The sequence below is a fragment of the Tamandua tetradactyla genome, chromosome 10, assembly GCF_023851605.1.
Source record: "Tamandua tetradactyla isolate mTamTet1 chromosome 10, mTamTet1.pri, whole genome shotgun sequence".
Taxonomy (NCBI): domain Eukaryota; kingdom Metazoa; phylum Chordata; class Mammalia; order Pilosa; family Myrmecophagidae; genus Tamandua; species Tamandua tetradactyla.
The window spans coordinates 100,464,632-100,484,452 of record NC_135336.1 but is presented as its reverse complement, the minus strand read 5'-3'; the positions used below and the strand labels follow the sequence as shown (position 1 = coordinate 100,484,452).

The 19,821-nt window shown below is 43.3% G+C and overlaps 1 protein-coding gene across 3 annotated transcripts in view; it reads right to left on the bottom strand.

The window, feature by feature from the left end:
* Nucleotides 1-5,156: 5,156 nt before the first annotated feature.
* The window catches only part of PKNOX1 (PBX/knotted 1 homeobox 1), an 83,553-nt gene continuing 68,888 nt past the window's right edge, over nucleotides 5,157-19,821 (bottom strand). For all 3 annotated transcript variants that reach the window (XM_077119004.1, XM_077119006.1, XM_077119005.1), the window contains exon 12: nucleotides 5,157-8,400. In XM_077119004.1, the coding sequence (XP_076975119.1) occupies nucleotides 8,189-8,400 (212 nt within the window). In that variant the 3' untranslated portion in view covers nucleotides 5,157-8,188. The remainder of the gene's footprint in view (nucleotides 8,401-19,821) is intronic.

The window sequence follows — 19,821 nt, the reverse complement described above, 5'->3', positions numbered from 1 at the left end:
GCATCATGTGGGGCATGCAACTAGGTGCATGAACATGAAGCACTGGATGCTGGAAGAAATGTCAGAAGCAAAAAGACAAATATTATCATGCCTCACTCATATGGATTAACTGTAACATAAAAGCTTGGTGAACTAAAGTAAAGAGCATGGGTTATCAGGCCGGGGCCTACTGTAAAGGGTCCTAGATTGAAGCTTTTACAGAGGCCACATATATCCAGGAATTGTAACGTATTTCCAAATTCTGAGATACTAACCTGTTTGTATATAACCTGGTCATTCCCAGAAATTTGGGGTATTTATGTGACATCTGAGACTCAGATTTAGAGCTCTGAAGCTATGAAAGTCAGCAGTACCCCATACTGAAACCGTTTTAAGAAGTTTAAGAAGTAATCATACTTTGACTAGAGATACGAAGTTGATCTGGATAGGACTAAGATAAATCAGATACAGAGTAAAGGATACTATCGTCCGTATTTTAAAACTTCATCTTCTGTGTAAGATCAAAGGGAGAGATGTTTATTTGGCGCAAAATTTGTATTTTGGGTAGCGCATTTTCTAATTTCACTTGTATGGTCAGTTTAGTTGAACACCATAAGTACATGGAATCTCAATAGGGCATGAGATTTTGGTTTGTCCAGGTCAGTGATACCCCAATTTATCTCAGAGTAATTTGGGCCATGAATAAAGAAATATTTGCAAAGTTCCCTTGGGAGACTGGGGAGAAAGGAGGACATATTCAACTTCCCCATTTGGAGAATTTCTGATATTTTCGCAAGCAGTGGGGACAACCAAATCAATAGGCTGAGCCCTCAATCTTGGGGTTCATCCCTATGAAACTTATTCCTGCAAAGGATAGGCTAAGCATACTTAAAATTAGGCCTAAGAGTCACCCCCAGAGAACCTCTTTTGTTGCTCAGATGGGACCTCTCTCTCCAGCCAACTTGGCAGGTGAACTCACTGCCCTCCCCTCAATGTGGGACATGACTCCCAGGGGTGTAAATCTCCCTGGCAAGATGGGACAGAAATCCCAGAATGAGCTGGGACCTGGCATCAAGGGATTGAGAAAAACTTCTTGACCAAAAGGGGGAAGAGAGAGATGAGAAAAAATAAAGTGTCAGTGCCTGAAAGATTTCAGAGTCAAGAGGTTATCCTTATATAGATATTTCTTTTTAGTTTATGGTATATTGGAGTAGCTAGAGGGAAGTACCTGAAAATGTAGAGCTGTGTTCCAGTAGCATGTTTCTTGAAGATGATTGTATAATGATACAGCTTTTCCAATGTGACTGTGTGATTCTTAGAATCTTTTGTCTGATGCTCCTTTTATCCAGGGTATGGACAGATGAGTAAAAACCATAGATAAAAAATAAGCAAATAGGATGGTGCAACGGTGGCTCAGTGGCAGAATTCTCGCCTGCCATGCCAGAAAACCAGGTTTGATTTCCGGTGCCTGCCCATGCAAATAATAATAATAATAATAATAATAATAATAATAATAATAATGGGGACAAAGGTTAAAATAAATTGGATAGATGGAAATACTAGTTGCCAATGAGAGGGAGGGGTAAGGGGTATGGGATGTATGCAGTTTTTTCTTTTTTATTTCTTTTTCTGGAGTGATACAAATGTTCTAAAAAATGATCCTGGTGATGAATACACAACTAGGTGATGATATTGAGAGCCATGGACTGTACATCATGTATGGAATGTTTGTATGTCAAGATTTATCAATAAAAATATTTTTATAAAAAGAAGTAAGGCATCGACTGCACCCACCCACGCACCTGCCGGTGGCGGACCCACGGGCTGCTCTGCACTGCCTGGCCACCACACACGGCGCTGCGAGGAGTCGCTCTGTGCAGGGCCCCCCGTGAGCCTGAAGAGAATGTCTCCGGGTGAGATTTCAGGGACCCTGAGGGGAAGCCCCACCCTGGCAGCTGTGCTTCAGAACGGCTGCACGGTTGCACCCCAGCCTGCAAGAGACAAGGCCCCTTGCTGTAGACCTCCCACTGCAGCTTTCTTACTTGGGGCTGAGAGACACAGTGGCATCTCACCGTGGTTCTAATCTACATGCCTCTGACTAGAGGCTGGGAACTTCTTCATATGCTTGCTAGTCTCTTAGATTTTCCTTAGAAGTCCACCAATCTGTCCTATGATTTTGTGCTCTGGGGTCTCAAAAGGCCCTCCTCATCCGGGTAACAAAGCAAAGCTCTTACATCACCTTCCACAGCTGCATGGTCATGCCTCACGCCTGGCTTCTGCCCTTACCACTTCTCTGAAACTGCTTTTACCTAAGTCCCAATTACCCGCTGGTTGCCCAGTCCAACGCGCCCTTTAACTGACCCCACACCAGCCACCCACACACCCAATTTCCCCCTTCTCCTAGAAACACTCTTCCTCGGCTTCTCTGGGACAACGTGGCTGAGCATTTCCCCTCCACTCTGGACCACTCCTGGCAGCTCAGACCCAAGCCCCTTCCACATCTTCCCATGTTCTCTTGCCCCAGGCAACGTCACTTGTGCCCATGGATTTAACTCAAGCCGATGACTCGCAGTTATCTCCAGTCTGCACCTCTCTTCCGAGAAGTCCCACCATGCGGTACCTGCCTGGCATCTCCACTTGGAGATCTCAACTGCATCATGCCCAAAGTTGATCTTTTTTTCCTTCCAAATGTGCTCCCTCCATCCCACCCACCCCCCAGCCACACCTGCCGCGGGGCACGACACGTGCCCACACACACGGTCCAGTCAGAGTCTAGGGGACAGCCTTGATCCTGCCGCTCCTCTAAATGCAATCAGCCAGCAAGCCCTGCCAACTCTCTCCTCCAGAAACAGCCTGACTCCACGTGCCCGTCCACCTCCACAGCACCCTCGGTGTCGGGTCATCCTGGTCACCCGTCCACTGACATCAGAAAAGTGCAAAGCTCTTGTGAAACAAACTGGGCCAACCCTACTTGAGATGTTTGCATTATCACACCATTACAAATATTTTTCTGTTTACAAGGGCTGGTATAAAACAAGGTCAGGATTCCCAAGTTTTCCAACATCCTAAAATTAAGCGTCTTTAAGACTCCAGCTTTCTAATTTTGCAAACAGAATTATCAGTTTAGATTTAAAAGATAAACACGAGGAAAAAAGTTAAACGTGAAATAATTTAATAAAATAACTCAAAAAAACTACCCCCAACACTACTAGGCTGAAATTGTGTTCCCCATTTCTTGTACATTTTCCTTAAAATACATAAGTCTTAAAAGGTGGGGTATGTGAACTTTCACGTCCACTGTGAAGGATTAACATTTACAGGATTGCCTCCTGCCATAAACTACAAATGCAGAAAAAATACATGAAAATCTCCTCAGAGACGGAATAGGCAGTGCAGAGCCGCAGCTCCAGAGGGAAACACATGAGGTGAGCCCTACACGTGCTCAGCTTAGTTTGGGAAGCCTGGGGTGCTTGGACTGTGAGCTGCAGGAGCTCCAGAGAGGAGGGAGGTGGATAGTGAACTCCGGTGATCTGTAGGGGTGTCCAAGTGTTCTGTGGCTGAGTGCTGATCCATGCAAGAGAGAACACATTTCCCGGGGCTGGGGAAAGAAGCACTGGGGAGCAGGATGCCAAATGATTCCCAGAGGTCCCCCAGGGCTGGGAACAGTTTGTGTTGCCACCAGCTGGAGTGCAGAGACCTCATCAGGGGCACTGGGAAGAGAGTACGGGAGGGCCACATCCTCCAGTGGGGTTAAACAGTCTCGGGTGCAGCTTCCCTGCACACAGTCTCCACAGGATCCAAGTGAGCTGCAAGTTCCTTAACTGTGTGCTGGATAAAACCCAACATTCCGTAAAGGAATGTGACAACCTAAAACACAGCTTCTGACATCCGACTGAAAATTACCATCCACGCAATGAAGCAAAGCAATCTGACCCATAACCAGGAGGAAAAGCAAGCCAGAGGAACAAGCCGAGAGAGGATGGAAATAACAGTAATCATGGACAAAGATCCTAAGGCTTACATGTTTATAGTAAACCTTATAAACATATGTAAGAACGTGAAGAAAACACAGACACGAGGAGGCAAGAAATAGAAGATGCGACACAACCAAGCTGTGTGCATCCAGGGCCCTTAAAGAAGAATCTGACCACGGCTAGATAACCCATGACACGCCACGCAGCCCTTGTCATCTGAGTCAGTGAAGGCACAGCCCTGGGCTAGAAAGCACCTTACAGCTTTTCTTCTCTTTCACAAATGAAGCCCCTGATGCTGAGGAAGGCTAAGGACTGGGTCAAGATCCACGGAGAGGGCAACCCCTGAGTGGGCAGTCTTATGACCTCTCCTCTCAGCCCTGGACTTAAAAGAACTGGAAACCAGTGGACTGACCCCTTTTCTGGAAATAAAACAAATCCTGAAACAATATACTTCAGAGCTGACACACCTATCACCAGCAAAAGTCACAGTTCCTGCACATCTTTTAAATACTTAAGAATGGGAGTAAAAGCTTAAAGGCTTTGGCGGTCTCCTCTGGGGAGGGGGAGGGCTGGAAGTGTTGTGGGAATTTCACTTAGATTTTTAAAAAATACTGAGGTCTGCGGGATGAGCTTAGCCAATGAGTAGAAAGACCTAGGAGGCTCGGGGCAGCACCCTGCGGATAACGCCCACGGCAAGTATCCCGAGGTGCCCTTTCTCACTGATCTGAGGACCCCCTTAGCAAGTGCCCTGAGGAGCCCTCTTGAAAATAGCCTGAGGTGCCCCTTTGTGCACGCTCTGACGTGCCCTGCCTCGTCACCCCAGCAGTGCCTTAACACGGTGTGCGGTGAAAGGCTATTGATTCACCTTTTTGATGCGTCATTCTCCTCACATTACTATCAAAAGAATTAGATTTATGAAAAGCTACCATGAAAAAAAAAAAAACAAATTTAAAAAACTGTTTCTAACTTTCTCTTGAAAATCAGTAACGAACTAAAGTTAGCAATTTAAAGTAAGAAAAAATTCTTGAAAACACCAACGAATTTGGATCTTTCAGTGTTAGTGCAATCTTGATTTTTAAAATGTGTGGGACAAATCCTCCATGGCCCCAGCAAGACACATCAAGAATCTGATGCTCTATTTGAAATGGAAAAGAGGTAAGTGCTTTCAGTGACATGAGTTTCATAAAATAAGACATCCATAAATATGTTTCTATTTTTAATTTTTTGCTTTGATAAATCAATTGCTTCACAAAAATCCCTTTTAAAGACAACAATCCAAGAAAACATATTGTTACAGTATTCACATTTTAAAGATTGTCAGTTTTATAGACCAAACATAACTAAACAAAGGAAGATGGCTGAATTATTTCTGTCACTAACTGCCAGAGACGGGCGGTGCACAAGTCGGGGTGCACAGCTGTAGCGCACATCGAGCTCGGGCAGAAGAACCAAGCGCCCCAGGACTTCCCCCCAGGTGAGAAGCAAAGCTTCCTACAGATCGTACACAAATGACTCGTAGAACCCTTAGGAGTAATTTTAGTTTGTGAACACACTGCTGCCACTTCCCGATTCACTCTGCGTGCTGGAGAACACTTCTTTTTTCACTTTGAAGCTGCGTTGGTGCATCAGCTGGCACTTGCTTGGTGCAGCAAAGCCAAGCTAACAAGTGCTCGCCCGCCGGCCAGGATAACAGCCACATGCTCAGTGTGGGTCTCAAAACACATTCTAGAGGGTTCTCTCTAAGGAAAGAATTTAACAAGCACTAAGTCGGGATTTAATTTGATCATTTAAAAATGAAGCTCAATGGGAATGTACTTCCAGATTTACCGAGGACTAGAAAATAAATGTTTTGAAGGCATAAGCTGTCAACAAATCTGCTGGGACATGGTTTTATGACCCGAAATGGCTCGCCATGTAATGCTTATTTCAAAGCTCCTTAGTTATTCATGGGAGAGGTTACAGGGACCTCAAACTATGCCCAATAAGTGCCCTCTCTCTAAATAACCGTGTTCCTATCCCTTTGGATTCAGGAAGTGAGGATTCTGGGTTAAGAAGTGGATTTCTGCCGTCCGGGATGCACAGCACATCGTCGGCACGCTCAGGCCTCAGGCCCAGTGGCTCGCTGCACCCGGCTGGAGCCAACCCGCCCTGGCAGCACCCAGGTAGCAATCTACAGCTCAGCCCAGCATGACTTCTGGTGGGAGAGAGACCAAGCTCCCCACGAGAGCACACACCCTCCTCATGTTCCCAACGATCTAAACTCAAAAGCAGAGCAGGACAGAGGGAGCAGAGAGAGAGAAAGGAAAGGAGGAAGGATTGGCTGGGGGGCTATAGCACCTTGGATTTGATGAGTCCAACAAAGCTCGAATCAGAGTTAAAATGAAAAATGATCTTTTAGACTTTTGTAAACCTGACTCAAAATATTAAAAACTGTTTATAAATAAGGAATGCAATATTTACTTAAAAGGCTATTCTCTTTCCAAAAGAGTTAATAGCTAAGAACTTCTTTTCAAGTTCTTGAAATATTTTTAAACAAGTTTCTATTTCTTGCTGACTTCTAGGCTGCCTGTGAAGCACTGTCCAATGGCTGACTTTAATTAACAAAATGTTGAGGGCAGTGGGGATCAGTTCCAGACAAAAAAATGTGCACTACTCAAGCTATTCCTGGACGTAGCCTTGGTCTGATCGCCAATCACCATCACTGAATCTCAAGACCTGATAACTTTCCCAACCATAAAACTCTTATTTATAAACAAGCTGACATTTGGGCATTCCATTTAAGATTACAGAAAGAAATTCTTGATGGAACAAGGTGGCCTGTTGGGTCTCTCTTAAGAAAAAGCCCCACTTGCTATTAAACAAATGAAAACACATCAAAACCAAAGAAAACAAAACCCACTATACTGTTTTGCTTCATCCTGTCAGCAGGAAATGAAGCACGAGCACTGCTGCGAACCCCTGCAATCACTTCAGAGAGAAGGGCTCTGGAAACGCAAACGGAGCGTGGATGAGAAGTCACGCCCTCGGGACGCACAGCAGGGTGCAGGCAGCCCTGGGAGACGGTCAGTCCTCAGCTCTGCACAGACCTGCTACTCACACACATGGAGGCTGAAGGCTTGGGACCCACTAGCTCAGAACCAATGGGACAGAGGACATTTCATCTTAGTTTATAACAAACATTCTATGCATAAAATAGGGTTGATTTAAAGATTTTAAAACAATGCACAGCTAACATGGTGATAACAGCTACATTCCACTGTGTCAAATTTAAATCAGACTGTGAGGGCAGGAATGGTAGGGGCTGCTAACGGATCCTGGCCCCCATCCCAGGAACTGACCTGAAGTCCTACTTAGCAAATGCCCTCAGACAGAGGCTTACAGCATGTGTGAGATGCAGTCTGAGCATTAAATAGACATGAAAATTCGAAGATATCAAAATTACATTAGATATTTCTTTTATAGTAGTAAATGTAAATCACTACTCCAGGATGGCAGAGAACATGGGTTGCTAGCTAACTTTGGGCAGGCTCATTAAATTTGATCAATTCAGAACGTTGCAAATTGAAATACTAAGTATGTACTGTTTCTTCTCTAGAAATTTTATCCTCAAATACAGTCATAATCCAATTCATAACGAATTTATAAAAATAGCTTTTTATCCAATAATTCCAGCAAGTTAAAAATAGGAGTTTCTTTTATATATAGCAAATGAAACAGGCTCACTGGACATGAGAGAAATTAAACTTACTTTAAATTGCCATACATTCACTATGAACCACACCTGGTTTCTATGTGTGTGCTGTCATCCACCTCACGCTGGCAGTTTAACGTGCAGAAGCTTCTTTCAAATACTGGGGGCTGTGCAGATGGACCAGCCCACTGAGACGGGCCTGAAACCACTGAGCTCAATTAAAACTGGATCATCTTTAAGAAAATGGCAGCACTATTCCTTAAACTAAGTAGGGACTCAATGGGTGCTTATCATCCATCACGTCTAGAATTAAACTTTGAAAGAATTGTCTTAAAAAGCCCACACACATACATTTGAAAGAAGTCGCTGCAACCGGCAAAGACATTCTTTAAGCTTACTATGAAATACAAAAAGTGCACTCTTCTATATCTACATATAAAACATATTAGAAATAAAACTTGTGTAAAATGTTTGCTGTGCAAACTATAAAAAGCCAGGCGAGTCCGTCGGTCCATCCGCCCCGTCGCAGCGTCCGCTCATCTCCCTACTGCAGGGAGTCGCTGTTCTCAAGGACCAGCCCGCTGATGTGGGTGGCAGACAGCTCACCCGCCTCGTCCTCTGTGCTGTCCACGGACTCGTCCTCGCTCTGCCCGGCCATCATGACTTGCTGCACGGCCAGCGTGGCCCCGTCGGATGACAAGGACTGCAGGCTGTCCACGTTCATGCTCACGGGGGTGCTGATGGTGACCACAGCTCCTGCGGAGAGGCAGGATGTGCTATTATTCAAATGGGTCCTCTCTGAGGGACAGTTTCCTACTCTACATGGAGTCTACCTCTGACATACCAGGTAAGCCGCCCTTGTGTGTACGGGAGGCTCACAGGACAGAAGGAACTCTTTCTAGCATTAGCTTGGACCGTGGCTAAAGAGCACAGATTCCTAAGAAGAGCAAGTGAGGCAAAGAGAACAAAGGAAACCAGAGAACGCAGGAGAGAGATACCCAAGGTGACCATAAAGAGGGAACTAAAGAGAGAGAAGACGGTGAGATTAAGGAGAAAAAAGAAAGAAAACCCCAAAGGAGGTAATCCCCATCCTGCATCAGCCCCTGGTCAGACTCTGACAGCCTGCTTTGGGCAGAGGATTTCTCTGCTAACAGTCATGCAAACTGACCAGGGAAGTCACAGTGCCAATTTTCAGCCAACAACTGCCGGCTGCTCAGCACGGGAGGTCTGCAGTGACCAAGGGAGGCTCTCTAAAATCCTGCACCTCGGTCTTTGGGCCCCACTGCCAAGAGCAGGGGTGCAGGTGTTTCATCCATCGGGCCGCCCAGGTACAGGCCTTCCACGGATACCGGTGGGGATGCAGACACACGGCCCTGCCTGAAACAATCTGCTATCCTGAACGCAGCCCCTAAGGGGCAAATGAATTGCATTCAATGAAGGAGGATTTGAATTAAATACTGCCAGGAAAAATAAAAATCTCATGATGATGAATATGCAACTATGTGATGATATTGTGAATTGCTGAGTGTATGTGTTGGGAATGTTTGTGTTTCTTGTAATTTTTTTTTTAATTAAAAAAAAAAAGAATAGTCTCACCTCTTAGAATTGTTATGAGGATAAACAGTTGGTATATCAAAACATTGTGCATACTGTCCAGTAACTAATAAGGTGCATAGAAGTGCCAACTATTGACTCATTACTTCATTCACCACTCATTAAAATACATATATTTTCTGAGTAAGCTGTATGTTGCAGGCACCATGTTATATCCTGAAGATAAAATTGTGTGCAGAGACAAATGGACAAATTCCTGCCTTTATGCAAATTACAGTGTCAATGTAGTGGTAGGTCTAGATAGAAATCAAACTTCCATGTCAAAAGATATTGAATGATTACCAGGTTAAGTGATAAAAAGAGGTCCAATATGAGGAATGGAAGTCAAATAATTATTTCTTGAGGGAAAGAAGATTGAGTGGTAATAAGAAGAATGAAAAGTTATTAATTTGAAAGTTAAGTACACTATTTTCTACATTGACTTGATTAATAGAAAATCATTGCAGACAATTATTTTCACCATTTTGCTTCTACTTTACCAGGAGACAAAGGAGGATAATACAATTTACATGTACATTAACTTTATATCAATTTGTCTATTTTGTGAACTGAATGACCAGTCTGATGCTGACAGGCTTAAATGAGTACATCTTTGTTTCTCATGCTAACCTATCTTTCTCAAAGAAAGAATATTTCTGATAATTTCAAAGAGCAATTACACTTAGAAAACAGGGTACAACCAGGAATTACATAGGGAAGTTCAGCCACTTGGGCACAACTTTTTTGTCATGCTAACTGTATCAATGCCTTGGATATTATTATTTCTTTTCAAGAAACAAAGATGAGGATAGAATTGTGTGAACTCTATTTCCACAAGTTCTTGCCTTGGGGACATATAAATATAAAGTGAAATATCAGGATAGGCATCTGCTTTGCACATATACAGGATTCAGGTGAAGAATATGTCTGAGGTCGCTATGTTTATGCTGATGGGCTTCACAGTCTGAAGTGTTCCTCTTTTTATTATATCTAGCAATTTATCTCTTCACTCTGTTAGGATATTTGGGACTGGTTGTGTTGCCCACTGGAAATTCCCGGCTCCACAAACTGATGTATTGTTTTCTGAGTGTCTTGTCATGCTTGTATGCCTGCTATTCTTTAGTTGTTGCTCACAAAGTGGTAGTCAGCTTCCTGGCCGAGAATAAAGCCATTTCAGTTCTCAAAAAACAAAAACAATAAATACCAACAGTTCAGTCACTCTTTCAGCAAGAGGCTAAGGCAGTGTGCGAGCTGGTGTGAGATGACAGCAAGCCAGGGGCTCCAGCCTGGAGGAGACGGGGAGCTACGAAGGCCTGTGCCTTCCCAGGACAAGCGCCCCAGATCTCATTCCACTTTGCCACCAGCCCCAGGCCCCTCAGACCTCCCTCCCCTCCCCTCCCCTCTCCTCTCCCCTCTCCTCTCCCCTTCCCTCTTCCCTTCCCTCCCCTCCCTCTCCCCTCCCCTCTCCTTCTGGAGGGCCACTGTCTCTTCTTCCCGATGACCCAGGCCTCAGTGAATCCATGATCCTTGACATCTGGCTCCACAGATCTCAGCCAAGCAATCACCCGTGTGGGGGGACAACACCCAGTCATGCTTCAGATGACCGTCCCACAGTCCCTCCTGGAAACAATCTACCTGAGGGGTAGATCTGCAGAGAACAATGACGAGGACGGAATAAAGGCACCAGTAAAACCTTGAGTTTAAGTAAGTATTCCTACGTAATGTCACGAAATTGGTTTTAAACAAGAACCTTCAGGGAAAATCCAAATGCGCTCCCACTGGAGGATGAACCGGGGAGGGCTCCAGGCTCCCCTCCCCCGTTCCCCCTCTTCTTCCGCAGAGCAGGCAGATGTGGGTCCCAGCCCTGACCAAGCCACACACAACAAAGGGGTAGGAGCATCCACAAGATGGGAGCATAAAACTCTCCGACCAGCACAGAGGCAAAAAGGGGTGAAAAAAGCACGGCCTGCTGGCTATTTCCTCAGCAGAGGAATAAGGGAGCCCCAGAAGGGAGAATGGGGCTGAACAGAGATTTCAGGGCACCTGAACCCCAGCTCAGGAATGTCCAGGACTTAGTAGCGCACGACTTCTGTAGTCTTTTCAAGATAAAAGCATACATGGAAAATAAGGGGCAGTTCCAGAAGCCAGCCTAAATCAGAAGTCAGTCCAAATCAGTGAAAGGATTTAACCTGTAAAAGGATTAAACTTTCCTTTTAACACATTGACCACAAGATGGGGGGTTAAAAACATTTTTAAAAGTTGTTATAACAAACACACTCCAAAATAAATTATAAATTAATTAAAGTATCTCGGTTAAAAATAAAAGATGAACAAAAAAGATAGTATCAGGACATGATATGCTATATGCTAGCACAAATGAAAGCAGGAGAGAAAAAAAGCTCAGCTGAAATGGAGCTCAAGAAGAAAAGCACTCAGAGGAACAGGAGTGGACATTCCACGGATAATGGCGCAAGTCCCTGTGCACTTCACAAAAAGGTGCCAAGTTATTTAGAGAGCAAAAATGGGAAAACAAATATATGCACAATTATGACGGGAGGTTATGTCACACTTTTCAGAAACAGATTAAGTATGACAGAAGAAAGGATTTAGAGAGCCCTGATTGATACAGACCCCCAGCTTAACAAATGGTCTTTCAATTATATGTGAACCATCACAAAAATGGACTGGCTGTTAAGTCACAAAATTCAAGCAGATTAAAAAAAAACAGAAATCATGAAGGCCACATACAGGAAAAGTAGAAATCAACAATAAAAGGATAGCTAAAATAAAAACAAAACCAACTACTCATCTCCCAAAAAAGCCTGTTCCTATCTGGGCATTTTTAAATGTTGTTAAAGACTTATGAAAAGTGAGAAAAAATGTATCACAGCAGAGCATTAGAAACTTCCTAAATATCCACGAATAGAGCACAAATTAAGTTCATTTAGAGATGGAGCACTACACAGCTACCAAACAAGCACAGATCTGTGTGAACCACACTGTAAAAATCTTCAAGAGATAATAATGTGATGAACGTAAGAGGAGATAGTATTATATTACATGTTATTATTTGGGTAAAATTTTATAAGCAACATACACTCGTTCATTCACGTCTACGCTCAGAATAACACTGGAAGCATTTACAGGACTGGCAATAAAGACTGTCTCAGGGTAAGAAGATTAGTGGCCAGGATGGAAGAAGGAGTTACTTTTCACCAGCTATTCCTGTTTGAACATCTTTCCCCTACAGACAGGTATTGCTTTTACTGACAGAAAGAGAGAGACAGAATAAGAATGCTGTTCTGAATAACTCTTAGATTAAAAAAGAAAATGTCAACTCTTTCAGTATGAACACAAGACCATGACAGATCCAGACCCAAATCATGAAGCCACTACTTGGGAGAGCTTCGCTTTAAATGCATTTACTGTAGCCTGAGAGAGAGTAAATGGAAAGAGGACCAGTGGGGTACACAGTCCACTGCAAGAAGCCCATCCCTCCCTCTGGGCCGGTCTCGCCAAGGAGAGGCCCCCGGAGGCTGGGCAGTGCGTGAAGGAGACCACCGGGGCCCGTCACCCACGAGGCGTGGGGAGAGCACGCAGGGGCCTTTCCCTCAGTCATGGGGAACAGTGAGCTCTGGACTCAGCACCTGCCTAAGAGATCATAAAAGCAAGACCCAAAGGCCAACCTGTTTCCAAGTGACTGCACCCCAGGACAAAAACATCCACACCCTGGGACATGACTCCCAGGGGTGTGGACCTTCCTGGCAACGTGGGACAGAAATCCTAGAATGAGCTGGAACTCGGCATCAAGGGATTGAGAAAACCTTCTCCACGAAAAGGGGGAAGAGTGAAATGAGACAAAATAAAGTGTCAATGGCTAAGAGATTCCAAACAGAGTCGAGAGGTTATCCTGGAGGTTATTCCTGCGCATTAAACAGATATCACCTGTTTAGTTAAGGTATAATGGAGAGGCTGGAGGGAACTGCCTGAAAATGTGGAGCTGTGCTCCGGTGGCCACGTTTCTTGAAGATAACTGTATGATGATATGGCTGTTGCAGTGTGACTGTGTGGTTGTGAGAGCCTTGTGTCTGATGCTCCTTTTGTCTACCTTATCAACAGGCAAGTAAACCATATGGATTGAAAATAAATAAATAATAGGGGGAAACAAATGTTAAAATAAACTTAGTAGATTAAAATGCTCGTGATCAGTGGAGGGGTAAGGGGTATGGTATGTATGAATTTTTTTTGTTTTCTTTTTATTGCTTTTTCTGAACTGATGCAGATGTTCTAAGAAACGATCATGATGATGAATATACAACTATGTGATGATAGTGTGAGTTACTGATTATATAACAAGAACGGAATGATCATATGATAAGAAAGTTTGTGTTTGTATGTGGTTATGTATCATAAATAAAAAATTAATTAATTAAAAAAAAAATCCACACCCGACAAGGTCAACTCACAAGGTCTGGCCTTCACAGACTACCAGGAGGTAGCTATAAGTGACAGGAAGTCAGACTGATGATGAGGGGAGTCAGCAGTCAACCGAAACCCATGCAGAGTAGACAGAGATGTCAATTAGCCGAGAAAGGCATTAAAACAGTTACTACAACTGTACTCTATATGTGCAAGGCTGAGGTAGATGTTGAAAGATAAGACCCAAATGGAATCATTAGAGATGAAAACTATCATTTCTAAGATGAAGAACACAGTGGAAAGGACTAGGAAAAGATGCAACACTAAAGGAGAAAAGCTTAGTGAAGTTGAAGACCTCCCGAGTGAAGCAGCGTGGGTAAACTGTGTGAAACCCTGACATGACCTGGACACAGGGAGTAGTCCCTGAAGCAGGGACGGTTGGAAAATGTATTTGAAGAGATAACGGCCCCCACAGAGAATAAAAAAGCATTTGCGGGTGGTGCAACAGTGGCTCAGTGGCAAAATTCTCACCTGAGTTCGATTCCCAGAGCCTGCCCATGTCAAAAAATAATAATAGAAAAAGCATTTGCACCCATGCACATCCCAAACAAAGAAACTAACAAAATCAAACCAAAAATTCAACAAATGGTGCTGCAATAATGGGAAACTCACATGGAAAAGAATGAAATGTGACCCTGTCATACAGCATAAAAAAAAATGTTTGCAAAGTCCCCTTGAAGGACTGGGGAGAAAGGAGAAAACATTCAACTTCCCCATTTAGGGAAGACCTGATGTTCTCACAATTAGTTGGACAACCAATTCAATTGGCTAAGTCCTCGATCTCGGGGTTCACTCCTGTGACGCTTATCCCTGCAAACAAGAAGCTAAGCCTGCTTATAATTATACCTAAGAGTCAACCCCAGAGAACCTCCTTTGTTGCTCAGATGTGGCCTCTCTGTCTAAGCCAACTTGGCAGGTGACTTCATTGCCCTCCCCCACTACATGGGACATGATTCCCAGGGCTGTAAATTTCCCTGGCAACATGGGACCTGACTCCTGGGATTCACCAGGCATTATGGTATTGAGAAAGCCTTCTTGATCAAAAACAGGAAGAGAGAAATGAGACAAAATATAAAGTTTCAGTGGCTAAGAGATTTCAGAGTTGAGAGGTTATCCTGGAGGCTATACATTATGTAGACATCCCTTTTTAGTTTATGGTGTCTTGGAGTGGCTAGAGGGAAGTATCTGGAACTTTTAACTATTCTAGTAGCCTTGATTCTTGAAGATAATTGTATAACTATATAGCTTTTACAATGTGATCATGTGTGCCGGCTTGAAAGGATTTATATACTCAAGGAAAGCCAGGCTTTAATCCTAATCCAATCTTGTGAAGCCAACTGTCCCTCTTAAAACCTATTCAGCACTGTATGTTGGAAAGTTGATTAGATTATCTCCACGGAGATGTGGTTCGCCCAATGTGGGTATTAATTTTTGAATAGAGGGAGCTGTGACTCCACCAATTCCAGGTAGGTTCTGATTAGTTTACTGGAATCCTTTTAAAGAGGGAACATTTTGGAGAGAGAAGCAGAGCCACAAGGCCAAGAGCTCATGCAATGAGAGACCTTTGGAGATGAAGAAGGAAAAAGCCCCTGGGGGAGCTTCATGAAACAAGAAGCCTGGAGAGAAAGCTAGCTGACGTGGCCATGTTCACCATGTGCCTTTCAGTTGAAAGAGAAATCTTAAACTTCATTGGCCTTTCTTGAATGAAGGTAACTTCTTGTTGGTGACTTAGATTGCACCTTTCTATAGCCTTGCTTTAACTGGGACATTTTCATTGCTTTAGAACTATAAACAAGCAACTTATTTAATTCCCCTTTATAAAAAGCCATTCCGGGACTTCCAGGCCAAGATGGCGGGTTAACAATGTGTGCATTTTAGTTTGTCCTCCAGAAAAAATACTAAATAACCACAAACAGTACAGAACAGCTCCTGGGCCATGTCAGTGACTGGACACACAGCGTACCCCAGTCCGGACCAGCTGGACCGGCTGCGAGCCCCCCAAGAACCGTGAGTTCCCCAAGCCATGGCAGCCGGCGCCCCTCCCCCACAGACGCTTCCCAGAGGGGAAAGGAAAGGGACTTTACCAGCAGCAGGGGCTGAGTCCAACTAAACGCCAATTGTGGAATTAATTAACAAGTTCTGACTACTAGAAATAGGCCCCCATTTCAGGTGAACCTGGTCAAAACAGAGGTTGCTCATTTTGCCCTGGAGCCAAGGGGGCAGGGCTGACGGAAAAAAAAAAAAAAAAGAGGAAACAGAGGTTTTTGTGGCTGTGTTACTACAAGGGCTTGACTGCCTCTGGATTCAGCGGCAAGATTTCTCAGGTTGCAACTGCCTCAGACATAGGCAGAAACATGGTTGTTTGAGAGCTTGTCTGGAGCCTTTGCCTTCCCCAGGGGAGGGGTGAAGCCCAACTCAGGTGGAATCCCTCTCTCCAGGAATTCAAACCCCAGGGCTTGGTAATTTGAAGCCATTAAAACCAGCCTACAACCTCTCCTCCATATCCACCATGTTCCCAGCAGGGAGAGTCTGCCAAAGTTAAAGGTGCTGCATCATCTTATGCTGGTGGGACCTGCAGGCAGACAAGCACCACATACTGGGCAGGATACGAAAAACAGAGCACAGAGACTTCACAGGAAAGTCTGTCAACCTGCTGGGTCTCACCCTCAGGGAAAGCCGACGCAGATGACTCTTTCCTCCTGACAGGAGGCCAGTTTGGTCTGTGAAAATCCGGATGGGGTCTATAATACCTAAGTAGACCCTTCTAAGTGTTGGGGTGGGGGTGGGGTACCATACAAGCAGGGCAAGAAACAAGAAAACAAGAACTGAAAAATTCTTCTCTGTTAAACAAAACTTAAGCTAGAGGTCCAGATAAAGCTGAACTGAATGTCAAAGAACAGAGAGACAACAAATTCATCCAGCAGGAAAACCCTAGGTAAAAGAAGTGAAAGCAACCTCCAGAATAAACTAATTAAGGTAATTAAATGCCTAGACGCCAGCAAAAAATAACAAATCACACTAGGAAAACTGAAGATATGGCCCAGTCAAAGGAACAAACCAACAATTCAAATGACACACAGGAGCTGAAACAATTAATTCAGAATATACGAACAGACATGGAAAACCTCATCAAAAACCAAATCAATGAATTGAGGGAGGATATAAAGAAGGCAAGGAATGAACAAAAAGAAGAAATCGAAAGTCTGAAAAAATCATGGAACTTAGGGGAATGAAAGGCACAGTAGAAGAGATGAAAAAAACAATGGAAACCTACGATGGTAGATTTCAAGAAGCAGAACACAGGATTAGTGAACTGGAGGACGGAACATCTGAAATCCAACAAGACAAAGAAAATATGCGGAAAAAATGAAAAAATATGAGCAGGGACTCAGGGAATTTAAAGACAATATGAAGCGCATGAATATATGTGTTGTGGGTGTCCCAGAAGGAGAAGAGAAGGGAAAAGGAGGAGAAAAACTAATGGAGGAAATTATCACTGAAAATTTCCCAACTCTTATGAAAGACTTAAAATTATAGATCCAAGAAGTGCAGCATACCCCAAAGAGAATAGATCCAAATAAACGTACTCCAAGACATTTACTAATCAGAATGTCAGAGGTCAAAGAGAAAGAGAGAATCTTGAAAGCAGCAAGAGAAAAGCAATCCATCATATACAAGGGAAGCCCAATAAGACCATGCATAGACTTCTCAGCAGAAACCATGAAGGCGAGAAGACAGTGGGATGATATATTTAAATTATTAAAACAGAAAAACTGCCAACCAAGAATTCTATATCCAGCAAAATTGTCCTTCAAAAATGAGGGGGAAATTAAAACATTTTCAGACAAAAAAATCACTGAGAGAATTTGTGACCAAGAGACCAGCTCTGCAAGAAATACTAAAGGGAGCACTAGAGACAGATATGAAGGCAGAAGAGAGAGGTGTGGAGAAGAGTGTAGAAAGGAAGACCAGGAGTAAAGGTAAAAAGGAGGAAAATTAGAAGGACATAGAAAAGCCAAAAGGCAAAATGGTAGAGGAGGGTACTGCCCGGGCAGTAACAACACTGATGTTGATGGATTAAGCTTCCCAATCGGGGGACATGGACTGGCAGAATGGATTAGGGAATGGGACCCATCTATATGCTGTCTCTACTCAAAGCACATGAGGGCAAGGACACAAGTGGACATTTGGCACATCAATGTTTATAGCAGCATTATTTACAATTTCCAAGAGATGGAAACAGCCAAAATGTCCATCAAGAGACGGGTGGAGAAACAAACTGTGGTATACACATACGATGGAATATTATGCAGCTGTAAGAAGTTATGAAGTACGTAACAACATGGATGGACCTTAAGGACATTATTCTGAGTGAGATTAGCCAGAAACAAAAGGACAAATACTGTATGGTCTCACTGATGTGAACTGACATTGGTGAATGAACTTGGAGAACTTCATTAGTAACAGAGACCATCAGGACACGGAAATAGGGTAAAATATTGGGTGATTGGAGCTGAAGGGATGCAGATTGTGCAACAGGATGAATGTAAAAACTCAGAAACAGACCACACAATACTACCTAACTGCAATACAATTATCTTAAAACACTGAATGAGGCTGAATGTGAGAATGATAGAGGGAGGAGGGCTGGTGGCACAAATGAAATCAGAAAGAAAGATAGACGATAAAAGGTGAGATGGTATAATCTAGGATTGCCAAGAGTGTATAATGACAGTGACTAAATGTACAAAATTTTAAAATGTTTTTGCATGAGGAAGAACAAAGGAATGTCATTACTGCAGGGTGCTGAAAATAGATGGTAATTAATATTTTAAAATTTCAACTTTTGTGTGAGACTAAAGCAAAAAATGTTTATTTGGTACAAAATTTATATTTTGACTAGTGCATTTCCTAATATAACTTATGTAGATAGCTTGGTTGAACGACATAAGTACATGGAACCTTGCATAGGAAATGAGATTTTGTTGGTTTGTCCAGAGTGATGCACCGATGAATCCCAGAGTGATTTGATCAGTGACTGGAAAAGTATTGGCAAAGTCCCCTTTGGGGAATGGTGAGAATGCGGGAAAATTCAACCTCCCCAAGTGGAATTCTTGATGTTCTCACAAGCAGTGTGGACAACCAAAGCTATAGGCTGAGCCCCCAATCTCAGGGTTTGTTCAGATGAATCTTAACCCCACAAAGGATAGGTCAAGCCTACTTAAAATTAGGCCTAAGAGTCACCCCCAAGAGAACCTCTTTTGTTGCTCAGATGTGGCCTCTCTCTCCAGCCAACACAGCAAGCAGACTCACCACCCTCCCCCTGTCTACGTGGGACATGACTCCCAGGGGTGTGGACCTTCCTGGCAACGTGGGACAGAAATCCGAGAATGAGCTGGGACTCAGCATCAAGGGACTGAGAAAATCCTCTTGACCAAAGGGGGAAGAGTCAAATGAGACAAAGTGTCAATGGCTGAGAGATTCCAAACAGAGTCGAGAGGTTATTAAGTAGATATCACCTTGTTAGTCAAGATGTAATGGAGAGGCTGGAGGGAAATGCCTGAAAATGTAGAGCTGTGTTCCAGTAGCCATGTTTCTTGATGATGATTATATAATGGTGTAGCTTTCAGTGTGACTGTGTGATTGTGAAAACCTTGTGCCTTATGCTCCTTTTATCTACCTTATCAACAGAAGAGTAGAACATATGGAATAAAAATAAATAATAGGGGGAACAAACGTTAAAATAAATTTAGTTTGAAATGCTAGTGATCAATGAAAGGGAGGAATAAGGGGTGTGGTGTGTATGGCTTTTTGTCCTGTTGTCTTTTTATTTCTTTTTCTGAATTAATGCAAATGTTCTAAGAAATGATCATGATGATGAATATGCAACTATGTGATGATATTGTGAATTACTGATTATATATGTAGAATGAAATATCACATATTAAGAATTTTTGTGTTTCCTGTAATTTTTTTTTAAAAATTAATAAAAAATTAAAAAAAAAAAAGCCATTCCAGATGGTGCAACGGTGGCTCAGTGGCAGAGTTCTTGCCTGCTATGCCAGTGACCTGGGTTCAACTGCCAGACACTGCCCATGTGAAAAA